The sequence below is a fragment of the Leptidea sinapis genome, chromosome 40 (genome assembly GCF_905404315.1).
Source record: "Leptidea sinapis chromosome 40, ilLepSina1.1, whole genome shotgun sequence".
NCBI classification, from domain to species: domain Eukaryota; kingdom Metazoa; phylum Arthropoda; class Insecta; order Lepidoptera; family Pieridae; genus Leptidea; species Leptidea sinapis.
In genome coordinates this window covers 5674413-5686763 of record NC_066304.1, presented here as the reverse complement: position 1 = coordinate 5686763, position 12351 = coordinate 5674413, and the positions used below count along the sequence as shown (strand labels likewise).

The following is a 12351-nucleotide window of genomic DNA, read 5'->3' as shown; positions in this document are numbered from 1 at the left end:
GAACGATGTCTTGCACACTATATGATCCAATCACACCAGACTGCACCTTTTACAAGCTTATCTTAACAATATTTCATGCGGGTAATTATCTATACCGAAACAAAGTGAGTTTGCCACGGAAATAGATATTTGGGCATAGTATTCCCCGAACGAACACTGATAAATTTATCTGGAATGTTGAGTAAAAATACAGGGCACCAACAGCGTCATTGGTGTGATGGCGAGTAGACTAGATTGTCCCATAATTAGGCACTGGGCGAACCTCCACGCTGGACAAACACCTTAGCATTAGACTAACATTTAGTTTTAAGCCTGGTTCCTAACACAATATGGACCTTTATTTTCTTTTTTTCATGGAAAAAGAGGACAAATGAGCGTACGGGTATTCTGGTGTTATGAGATAATCGCCGCCCATTCTCTAGTAACACCGGTGTATTCGCATTTTTTGAAGGTACACATGTTGTATCGCCCCGGAAACACCACACAAGGAAGGAAGTAAGAAAGTCTGAGGTTCAATTGACAGCTGTCGGAGACACTTTAGTACCTGTAGGCCGAGGAAGTTGGTATGGTTGTGTGTGGTATGTGGTGAATGCAGGCTGTCTGCCGGCGGCCACTCTGACTCGCTGTCGTCGATACTGTTCTCCGACGGACACTCTTGCGTCTGTCGTCTCAGCTCGTAGTCTAACTCCTGAAATATTAACTTACATTATTCTTTACTTTTGTACCCTTGCATAGCTGCACCTATGAGTGAACGACCCTAATAACAATTTAAGAAATAAGGTTAAACTCGAAGTGCCGAACACTAGACTTTATAAAAACTTTATACTCAGTCAAATGATACTAAAAATTTGTCAGTTAATAGATTTAAACATAATGTTTAAAGTAAATTGAGTTATAGGGCTTGAGTTACGTAACATACGTAATAAATTAAATTCTTTTTGCAAATAAATATTGCTCGCTGAGTTTCTTGTGGTAAAGTTTACTAAGTGGCACGTGGGCTACCTAGATTGGAACCCAGGGTGTTTTGAAAGAAAGAAACATCATTTATTCACTTCGGTCAGTATGACACTTATGAATGTCAAAGATTTTACCATCCCTTCGGAAAAGTTGATCTTTAATGAGAAAAAGTGGGAAGACTATCATTGCAACTCTTTTAAATCTATATTTACAGATTCAACATTTTACATTATTTTTTTTATACCTAAGTGATGCACCAAAATTACTCAAACGTTTTGAATTACTAAGTGAAGGTTAAAAAAAAGGGAAAAAGAAAAACAACCCAAAAGTCTAAAGAGATTAGATGTATCGATCAAATGAATTATGCAAGATATAGAATTATGTATTAAAACTTTTTTTTTATCATTTACCTAAATTATTATATTTAACAGCTCTTGATAAATATGTACTGAAAGTAGTCGGTACTCACTTGAAAATTAACAATTTCATCGGTGCCGATCTGCTGTTGGGGACATTTGAAGAACTCCTCGAGTACCTTCCTGGTCTCCGAGAACTCGTAGAGATAGTCGAACGCGGTGGAGCTGCGCGGGGGCGTCTCGTCCCTACTCTCCGTTATAATTCGCTGCGAATCATGAATTACACTATATTTAGAATGTTTCACCCTAGTTTTTGAGTGTTTGTATCAATGACGTTCTATACACATATAAGGATATATCATTCGCAGTTTTATAGCGGAACGGCAAAAGTTATCTAAAAGACAACTTAAACACACTTTTCTCCTAGTAGTATGTCAACTTAACTCTCCGAATCGAACCTGAACTGAATAATTATTGTACATTGCCGCCTACTGAACAAGAATATTTTAAACAACTGGAGTAAATGCGGCAATGTATAGATAATGCAGTCGAAGCTTATTATGTAATGTAATTTGTGGCATGTTCCATATTTAAAATATTTATATAATGTGTCAGGCGTGTTATGTACACGCGCCCTTATGTTCCCGGGTTACGTCATCATACCCGACCTCCTCGTAATCGGTTTATTATTTCTTAGCCTATAAGTGTTTACCATTTCTAGTCTAACTAAACTAGCTTACGGTCACCCTATAACTATTTACCTTCACCATGCTCTGATACTAGATCAATCAAGTGTACTTTGCCAGCAATTATACATTTTGTATTTTACTTTAGATGTTAAAGAAATTATTAATTACCTGCGGGAATCCTGGCCTTGGTGAGCGCAGTTGATTCTTCTGACTTCCAACTCCGTATCTTCTAGGAGACCCTTCGTATTCCGCTATCGGCAGTTCGCCTATCACTCTAGTCACCCTGTTCTTGTCTTCATCACCCGAAAGCCAGGCACCCGTGGCACTGCCATCACTAAGCCTCGCATCATCCTTCGAAGGACTCGAATCACTTCCACTAGTAACACTCTTATTATTAACAAGGTCAATATCACCATTTTTCAAACTGTCTAAAGTCCTTTTAACACTCATATCTACTTCATTGTCACTAGCGTCCGGTTCCGTCCTCAGACCTAGAGACACAGAATTCAATATCACTGAAAATAAAAGAAAAATAATATATGGTTGTATGAGTTGGTTCAATTTAAGGTTCAATTAAGTAAAACATTTGAGAACAGGAAGCCTTTTACAAATTTCGAACATTTTCATTTTGTCTATTCGTTCTTCTATTTCCAATTTGATCTTGAGAATTTGATTGTAATTCATATGATAATAGTGTCGTTTCCAATTCAAAATGAATTATGTTAGAATTTCACAATAGACTCCCAGATTACAAGTAGACGACTGTCGAAGCAAAATAAGCAACACACAAGCAACACACTCCTAACGATTTAAATCGGTAAAGTATTTTGTATTTAGGGGCTGTTTCACAATGTCCCAGTAAAGTAGCAGATTACCAAAGGATTGGCTAGATAAATTAATAGCTACATAAAAGTTCCAGATATAACAGATTGCTTTTCACAATCACTATATTTAATTTCTAGATGACTTATCTGGCAGATCAGTTAGGCAACCTCGCAGTCAATAGTTCCGTTTGATGAAATGTAAATATTAAAAAAACTTAGTAGCCTTTCAGGAACTTTACTTTGACATTGTGGTAGGATGAATACTTAATATATTAAAGTTAAAGTGGAACTGATTTAGTAAGAATACAAAAATTCACTAGACAGAGAAGTATGTTTCTGATGCAAGTAAGAAAATCAATCAAATTTAATGGAAGTGAACAATATTGAAAATGATTAAGAAGTGTATCTGTTTAAAAGATTGCTTTTAAAATGTTTATGATAAATAATTCAGTGTTTCGATAAAAAGATCATTGGGAATGCTAAACTGAAAGCATATAAAGCAACTACACTGAAGACAGGTCGTTCTGCTAACTAGCGAAATCACCTTTCCAATCATCATCGCCGTCAAAGACAACGACCTCGCCGTCGGCTACAACGGCGATGGGACTACTTTTAGCGCTAACGTCATTAGTCTTATGAGGATCAAGTATTGGTGAACTATTTTTGGGAATGCCCATTGTTTGGTCTATTAGAATATCTCTATCACCGTTCGTGTATGTTGGCGACGTGTGTCTGGATATCATCTTCTTAGGCTCACTGTTAATTCGGTGTAGCGATATCTGAAATCAAAATACTAGTGTTTATTTAAGTGGGACACTACAAATACAATTTAAGATTCAATAAATTACTAAGTTGTAACTACTTGGATACTAGATAGTGCACGGCACAGGGCGCTTGTTTTGTAGCTTCCTTCATATTGTTTCCTATCTCATAAGACTCGGCCGGCAACGCTCTTGTAATTCCTCTGTTGCAAGATAATGTGGGCGAGGGTGATCACTTAACACCAGGTTCGCTCGTTTGTCCTCCAATTCCATAAAAAAAAAAGACTATCCTTGACACTGCTGAGTGGATCACCATCTTCATTGATTTTGTTAACGTACAAGTAATATTTATTGCTATTTATTTTAATACTGTTGCTCGGAGGCCCGTGAAGGTTTGGAAGCTGTATCACCGAGGCAGTTTAATTTGTTAGTTTATAATATTATAGATATCACCAGAATGCATTGTTGAGCTGACGATTGTACTGGAGATACTGTATAAATCTGCCATATAAGCAATTTTGGAAATCATGTGCGAGTGAACAATCTGAAACCTAGCGTAAAAATTTCGTCGAACAATAAATACTTCAGAGCATTCTGAGTTATATAATATATAATAATTATCAATGCGAAAATGTAGTTCTTACCTCGTGTGAAACGTTGTCCATTCCATACTCAATAGCTTCTTTGCTGATAGACCTTATTTTGTTCCTCAGGTTGTGCTTATGTGTATTGTTATGCCGTAATTTCCTCACCGCCTTTGTTCTACTCTGCGAGTAAAGCTCTCGGCCCCCGGCGATTTCTATTATTCTGTTAACAAGATTACTCCGTTCAAGTTAAGAAACCGACTTTAGAATGAAATATTTTAAATCACTTCATCAGAGGAAATGTGTTGTTTTTTTAATACTTTTCAGTAACAATACAACATATTTAACAACTACTACGTCACTAACTCGTTTCTCTTTTGAATATTTGCTTGTTAAGTAACGTGAATATAATCGACCGCAGTTTTTCTACACATAACATTTTCAAAGTGACTCTGAATATTATATCTCAGTTTTCTCTCATCGTTTGCAAGTGTTATTATAAAAGCAAAAGTGTTGTATGTAGAAGACATTATTGTAATATGTTATAAATTATTCCAACCTGCAACAACCTCCGAAAAAGTCGTACGATGGTTTACAGGACTTAATGCATCTGACGTATACCAAAAAACATTTTCCAGATATTCCCTACCAATGATTTATTACTAAATCTAAAGCGACGAGAATATACTTATTCGCGGTTACAGGAATAATTTGAAAATGCAACCAGTAAAACTCCTATGAAGTAGAATCTGCTCTAATATAACTTGCCGATGTGGTACGTACTACCACGTACATGCATATCCCAAGCTTATGGCCGAAGAAATACGTTTTCAAGACGATGAGTGAATATATTATTACTCGTTACATTTCCCTGTTTATAATGTGAAAGATCTCTGAAATACATATTAGTGTTGGCTTGAAAATTTACATAATAGGTATTTTAATCTCATAGTGATAATAATTTTGCTACGCGTTAGCTGGAACATGACAAAGAGCTAATACGACTTAGGGATTTTCGAGCTTAGAGCATACTCCCTACTAAAAGACATTCACCGCATCTCTAGATCCCTGGTGTTGCGGATGTCCATGGACCACTTCCCATCACGTAACCCTCTTGCCCATTTGCCCCTCTTACATAAAGAGAGAGAGAGAGAGCCAACATGACATGATAGAGCTGAAGGACAGACATACAGTGAATTAATTTCTTGGTGAAATAAATTCTCAGAATGTCCGAACAACCGGAACAAACGAACTAATATCACGTGACTAACGTCGCGACTGACGGCCGAGCGCTACTCTATGTGAAGAAGCGACACAGAGAGGTTTTTCGCCCACTTTGTTTCATATCAATACCTAATACAGAACGAATTTACTGACATATTGTATTGTTTTTTATCAGTTGGCGTATGGTATCAATATCAGTTTTACTAACAGCTATCGCCGGACGACCTTTACGAAAATCTTTACAGAAATAACCACTAACCACGACTATAACAATTCATCTTCATCTTCACCACCAAAACCCAATTAAAGTCTCATGGCAACTTTCTTGCTGATTTGACATACAGCGAAAAACATAAAAAGTTACTGCGAATATTTTCATCAGTTCATATATTATATTATTATTTTTCAAAAACTTTCACTATCGAAGTTTCTATTTAATAGAATCGGTGTTCCTGTAAGTTCGTCTTCAATACAATCAAAATGGTATACAAATTTTAGATTGTGTAATTATGAAATGATTAATTTATCAATCAAATTGACTTCTTACCTAGAATCCCTTAGCTTATAGGCTCCCTTGTTGTTGAGTATGACATGGCCGTCGTTATCACGCTCGTCGTCCGAAGACGCGTTGTTGATGTAATTGTTCATATCTCGGCTCTCTATACCAGAATTCAGTCTGAAACGTAAAATTATACACTGTATAATATTTTAAACTGTAATTTTTTATGACAATGAGGGACGAGACGAGCAGGGCATTCAGCTGATGGTAATTGATACGCCCTGCCCATTACAATACAGTGCCGCTCAGGATTCTTGAAAAACCCAAAAATTGTGGAAACCCATTGCGGAATTTTATCCTAAAATATCTATATTTAATAACAATTCAAAAAAAAATAATAAGGTCACACAACTCCTATCGAACGCACCTAATACAGCTAAAAAATCTCCCTTCTATCACCTCCATGCCGTTCCTCGACTCCTACCGGGTCATCCTGTATGTAGATATAAATTAAATCAATTAAAGTTTTTCAAGATTCCCATAAAGCATCTAGCTCTGTTTCAAACGTCTGGGAGACCCTGTATGAATATGTAAATTAATTCAATTAAAGCCTTTCAAGATTCCCATAAAGCATCTAGCTCTGTTTCAAACGTCTGGGAGACCCTGTATGAATATGTAAATTAAATCAATTAAAGCTTTTCAAGATTCCCATAAAGCATCTAGCTCTGTTTCAAACGTCTGGGAACCCTGTATGAAGATGTAAATTAAATCAATTAAAGCCGTTCAAGATTCCCATAAAGCATCTAGTTCTGTTTCTAAAGTCTGCGAGACCCTGTATGAATATGTAAATTAATTCAATTAAAGTCTTTCAAGATTCCTATAAAGCATCTAGCTCTGTTTCAAACGTCTGGGAGACCCTGTATGAATATGTCAATTAATTTAATTAAAGCCTTTCAAGATTCCCATAAAGCATCTAGCTCTGTTTCAAACGTCTGGGAGACCCTGTATGAATATGTAAATTAAATCAATTAAAGCTTTTCAAGATTCCCATAAAGCATCTAGCTCTGTTTCAAACGTCTGGGAGACCCTGTATGGAGATGTTAATTAAATCAATTAAAGCTTTTCAAGATTCCCATAAAGCATCTAGCTCTGTTTCAAACGTCTGGGAGACCCTGTATGAATATGTAAATTAATTCAATTAAAGCTTTTCAAGATTCCCATAAAGCATCTAGTTCTGTTTCAAACGTCTGCGAGACCCAGTATGAATATGTAAATTAATTCAAATAAAGCCTTTCAAGATTCCCATAAAGCATCTAGCTCTGTTTCAAACGTCTGGGAGACCCTGTATGAATATGTAAATTAATTTAATTAAAGCCTTTCAAGATTCCATAAACCATCTAGCTCTGTTTCAAACGTCTGGGAGACCCTGTATGAATATGTAAATTAAATCAATTAAAGCTTTTCAAGATTCCCATAAAGCATCTAGCTCTGTTTCAAACGTCTGGGAGACCCTGTATGAATATGTCAATTAATTTAATTAAAGCCTTTCAAGATTCCCATAAAGCATCTAGCTCTGTTTCAAACGTCTGGGAGACCCTGTATGAATATGTAAATTAAATCAATTAAAGCTTTTCAAGATTCCCATAAAGCATCTAGCTCTGTTTCAAACGTCTGGGAGACCCTGTATGGAGATGTTAATTAAATCAATTAAAGCTTTTCAAGATTCCCATAAAGCATCTAGCTCTGTTTCAAACGTCTGGGAGACCCTGTATGAATATGTAAATTAATTTAATTAAAGCCTTTCAAGATTCCATAAACCATCTAGCTCTGTTTCAAACGTCTGGGAGACCCTGTATGAATATGTAAATTAAATCAATTAAAGCTTTTCAAGATTCCATAAAGCATCTAGCTATGTTTCAAACGTCTGGGAGACCCTGTATGAATATGTAAATTAAATCAATTAAAGCTTTTCAAGATTCCATAAAGCATCTAGCTATGTTTCAAACGTCTGGGAGACCCTGTATGAAGATGTAAATTAAATCAATTAAAGATTTTCAATAATCTTATAAAGCATCTAGCTCTGTTTCAAACGTCTGGGAGACCCTGTATGAATATGTAAATTAAATCAATTAAAGCTTTTCAAGATTCCCATAAAGCATCTAGCTCTGTTTCAAACGTCTGGGAGGCCCTGTATGAAGATGTAAATTAAATCAATTAAAGATTTTCAATAATCTTATAAAGCATCTAGCTCTGTTTCAAACGTCTGGGAGACCCTGTATGAATATGTAAATTAAATCAATTAAAGCTTTTCAAGATTCCCATAAAGCATCTAGCTCTGTTTCAAACGTCTGGGAGGCCCTGTATGAAGATGTAAATTAAATCAATTAAAGATTTTCAATAATCTTATAAAGCATCTAGCTCTGTTTCAAACGTCTGGGAGACCCTGTATGAATATGTAAATGAAATCAATTAAAGCTTTTCAAGATTCCCATAAAGCATCTAGCTCTGTTTCAAACGTCTGGGAGGCCCTGTATGTAGATGTTTATTAAATTTATTTAAGCATTTCAAGATTCTCATGGAGTTAAAAAAACATATAGTTCTATTTCAAACATCATCAAAACTGCCTATCATTATTATACCTAATATGAAATACAAAATCTATCAATAATCCAAAATAATCGACACTGAGATATTGTTTCTCGCATTCGTTCCTGCCAGAACAGCACATCTTTTTGATTTACGAGTTTTCAAAGTATTTCCGTCAAGATACTAGAATAATATCGTGATGCATCTTGGGGTGAACTTTTGAATTATAGACTCAATAATTCCTAGAATACTTCAAAGGAAATCAATACAATAATATTTTCTTAAACTTGCAAGTGTTAATAATTTTAGATTTCATAAATAGCAATTTTTTCCAATTTCTCGCAAGTAAAATAAATACTTGTAAGGGCTTTTTGTTAAGGGTTGAGCATGAAGCATTTTTAGTGATGTGTCAAGCCCATGTGTTGCCGCGCTGATATTAATTAAACACAGTGACTTGGAACTCACGGATCACGAGATGGTTCGGTCATGTAGAAGAATGAGTGAAAATAGATTTAATGAGATTGAATGAACATTCGTGTTTTTGTTATTTGGTTTATGTGACAGTTTTCATCATGCTCGCTTAAATGCCACTGCTTGTGGCGGCGACATGGGACGGGTCGTTGCTTCCCTAAAATATGGTTGAGGGAGGCGATGGCTGGCTCATGCATCATGCTCGTGAACGGGCGTTATTTGTGTTGGCAGGATGATCCTGTTGCGGGAGGCTCGGCTGCAGATTCTTAATAGTTATTATATATTTTTTTATATATATAATCCCTTATAAAATGTTCACATAACTTTATTTATTTACGGTGTGTGTGGATGATGCAGCTACTGTACTGAATAAATTTTGTTTTGTACTAATTTACATTTACTTTTTTGACGTAAGGCATTGACTATTTGACGTTTGAGTATGTTTGTTGCATTACTTTTCATATTATATTGTAATTGAAATGATTTGTGAAATGACAATGAAAATGTAAATCTTGATTTAAAAGAGTGGCAATGAGTTTCTTGCTACTTCTTCTCACTAACTCAAGCCTTTACGAAGTAGCGGTAGATTCAATAAGAAAAAATATTTTTTAAGTCATAAGTGTCATTTCCGTGACCTACATGAATAAAGTTATTTTGATTTGATTTGACAATATAGGTGAATTAAATTTTTAATATTCACGAATTTTATACTAAACTAGGCACAGCCGTACTATGCAAGACAACAATGTATTTAATACGATATACTTACTTAAAAATACACAATACATAATAACCATTTATGACTCGGAAACAAACATCCATTATTATCATACATTCTGAGATTCGAACCCGGAACCTCTAGCTCAGTGGGCAGGGTCACTAATCACTTGGAAAAATGAATGTTGAAAATGAGGGTTGTTGATAAGTGCAAAGTGCCAAGAAAAAGATATATTCCATTAAGCAATGATTCAATGCACCTCCATGTCAGGTTATCATGGCATCATGGCAGGTTAGTCATAAATACATTTGTATACCGTTCTGGGGCACAGAAAATTATTATATGTATGTATGTAAGACCCGGCAAGACGGGTAGTTACTACTATTCTACTGACCCCGGTAGCAAACTGATATACCACTATGCATGCATATTGCATACCTCTCAATCCACTCAATCTAAATCGGCGGAAGTGGTTGAGTTGAAGGGAGAGCGTTGGCGGTGAGTTTGGATATAGCGAAAGCCTTCGATCGGGGCATAAAGCGCTTACAGCGAATCTGCCATCCTTGGGCTTCCCAAGAAGTTGTGCAATGGGTCACCAGCATTTGAGACGATCGGAGCATCAAGGTTATCATCAACGGAGCATGCTCCGACATAAAACCCATAAACGCTGGAGTCCCGCAAGGCTGCGGTACTGTCCCCTACACTGTTTCTTCTGCGTATCAATGATATGCCGCAAATCAGCAGTAGTCATTGCTATGCAGCCAACACGTCCCGGGATAGCGTCGACGTGAACCCGAACAAACTTGTGTCTGAAATCGAGACTATGCTTTGCAAAGTCTCGGAATGGGGCCGACAAAATTTTGTCCAATTCAACCCCAAGAAGACACAAGTTCCAAGACACAAGACCCAATACGAATCATCTACGATAAAGTCATCTCCGATGGGCTTGGTTCTTTGGCGTTGCGTAGATGTGGGTTCTCTCTGCATCTTCTACCGCATTTATCACGGGGCGTGCTCAGGGGAGCTCTTCGGTTTGATTCCAGCGGCCGAATTCCACCACCAGACATTACGGTCAAAATAAACCACCAGCATCACGTTGACGTCTGGCATTTCACTATCGCGCGTTTTTCAACAAATTTCTTGTCTCGGACAGTCACTTTGTGAAATGAATTACCGGCTGCTGTGTTCCTGAACCGATACGACTTTGGGACCTTCAAGAATAGAGAATACGCCCACCTTTAGGGCCGGCAGCTCATCCCTTGACACTTGTTGTTGCGGATGTTCATGGGCGGTTGCCTCACTAATCCCCAGGCCGTGAGCCTCTCTAGTGAAAAAATAAAAAAAAAAATTTTTGGAAAAGGAGGGCAAACGACTATACATACGGGTCACCTGATGGTATGTGATCACCGAGGCACAAACTCTCTTGTGACACCAGAGAAAACAAAAGAGCGTTGCCAACATTATAAATCGTGAAATAAACGTACATATGGATTCTAAATTCGAAAACACATTGGTAAATCGCGGGCGGGGAGCTCTGTGGTGACAGGCTTTAAATTTTAAATCTTCTATCCATTAATTTAAAGTCTACATGCTCGAAAATATTGTACAAGGTAGACTTGACAAGTTGTAGACACTACAAGCAAATCTATCCACATGGGAAAAATCGGTCGAGTGCGAGTGGGACTGCTCACACAAGGTTACCTACACCTATAGGTATAGTTAATATACCACATTTAAAAAACTTTTGTGAATGGAACAGGAAAGGAGGGCATAACATGTAATAATGTGGAATTCACCATCTGGGGTTTTAGAAGGAACAAGAGAGGGCGCTCGTTATTACCATTTGCAAAAGAAAATTTGGAGTGCGCCATCTTAGTTTTTTATTTGTTGTTATAACAACAAATAAAAACACTTAAACACAATCTGTCAAAATTTCAGTTCTCTACCGACGGACAGACGGACAGTGGAGTGGTAATTCGTAAACGGAATTCAAAAAAGAAGCAAAATTTTAAAGCGTTTACAGCAACATCAAAAATAAATTAAAAATTAATTTTAAGCAAAGATTATTTAATACTAATCAGGAATGGACTATCAGATACGGAGCCGACAAAAGAAGCAAAAGTTTAAGCATTTACAGCAAATTCAAAACTAAATAAAAAAAAAATCGCTAGCAAAACGTTATACTAATCAGTTGGCTTCAGCCCTCTCCGTGATTAGTATGGCTTAGAACCCAAGAACTTGCGGTGAGTCGACGCAAATCGAAGTTTTAGACTCAACTAGGTCATTACGTGCAGGTCTCGGCTGCTAGCATTCGTGCACGCGAAAGGGTGATTAAACTCTGCTATAGATTAAATAGAAATAGTTTCATTTGCTGAACAAATACTTTGAAATCTAAAGGGTCGTTCAGGACAATGAACCTGGGGGACGTTATATTATAGAGTTAGACGCAGGAATCAGGACGGGTTATTATATCTTTTTATACTGCAGTATATACATTTTTTTATGAAAATATGGGACGAGACGAGCAGGACTTTCAGCTAATGGAAATTGATGCACGTTGTCCATTACAATGCAGTGCCGCTCAGAATTCTTGAAAAACCCAAAAATTCTTAGCGGCACTACACTTAACATTTGCCCAGTAATTTCAATAGCTACGGCATCCTTCAGACAGAAACACAGTAA

General features: G+C 36.7%; 1 protein-coding gene and 1 long non-coding RNA gene across 2 annotated transcripts in view; both read right to left on the bottom strand.

Annotated features, from left to right (window-relative positions):
- The window catches only part of LOC126976380 (protein lin-10-like), a 222462-nt gene that overhangs the window by 42065 nt on the left and 168046 nt on the right, over positions 1-12351 (bottom strand). Inside the window, exons 5-10 of the mRNA XM_050824680.1 lie at positions 5943-6071; positions 4232-4394; positions 3533-3605; positions 2171-2493; positions 1427-1579; positions 545-688 (exon numbers count right to left, since the gene is read on the bottom strand). Coding sequence (XP_050680637.1) covers positions 545-688; positions 1427-1579; positions 2171-2493; positions 3533-3605; positions 4232-4394; positions 5943-6071 — 985 coding nt within the window. The remainder of the gene's footprint in view (positions 1-544; positions 689-1426; positions 1580-2170; positions 2494-3532; positions 3606-4231; positions 4395-5942; positions 6072-12351) is intronic.
- LOC126976452 (uncharacterized) overlaps positions 1-12351 on the bottom strand; it is a 160865-nt gene that overhangs the window by 42065 nt on the left and 106449 nt on the right. The window lies entirely within an intron of this gene.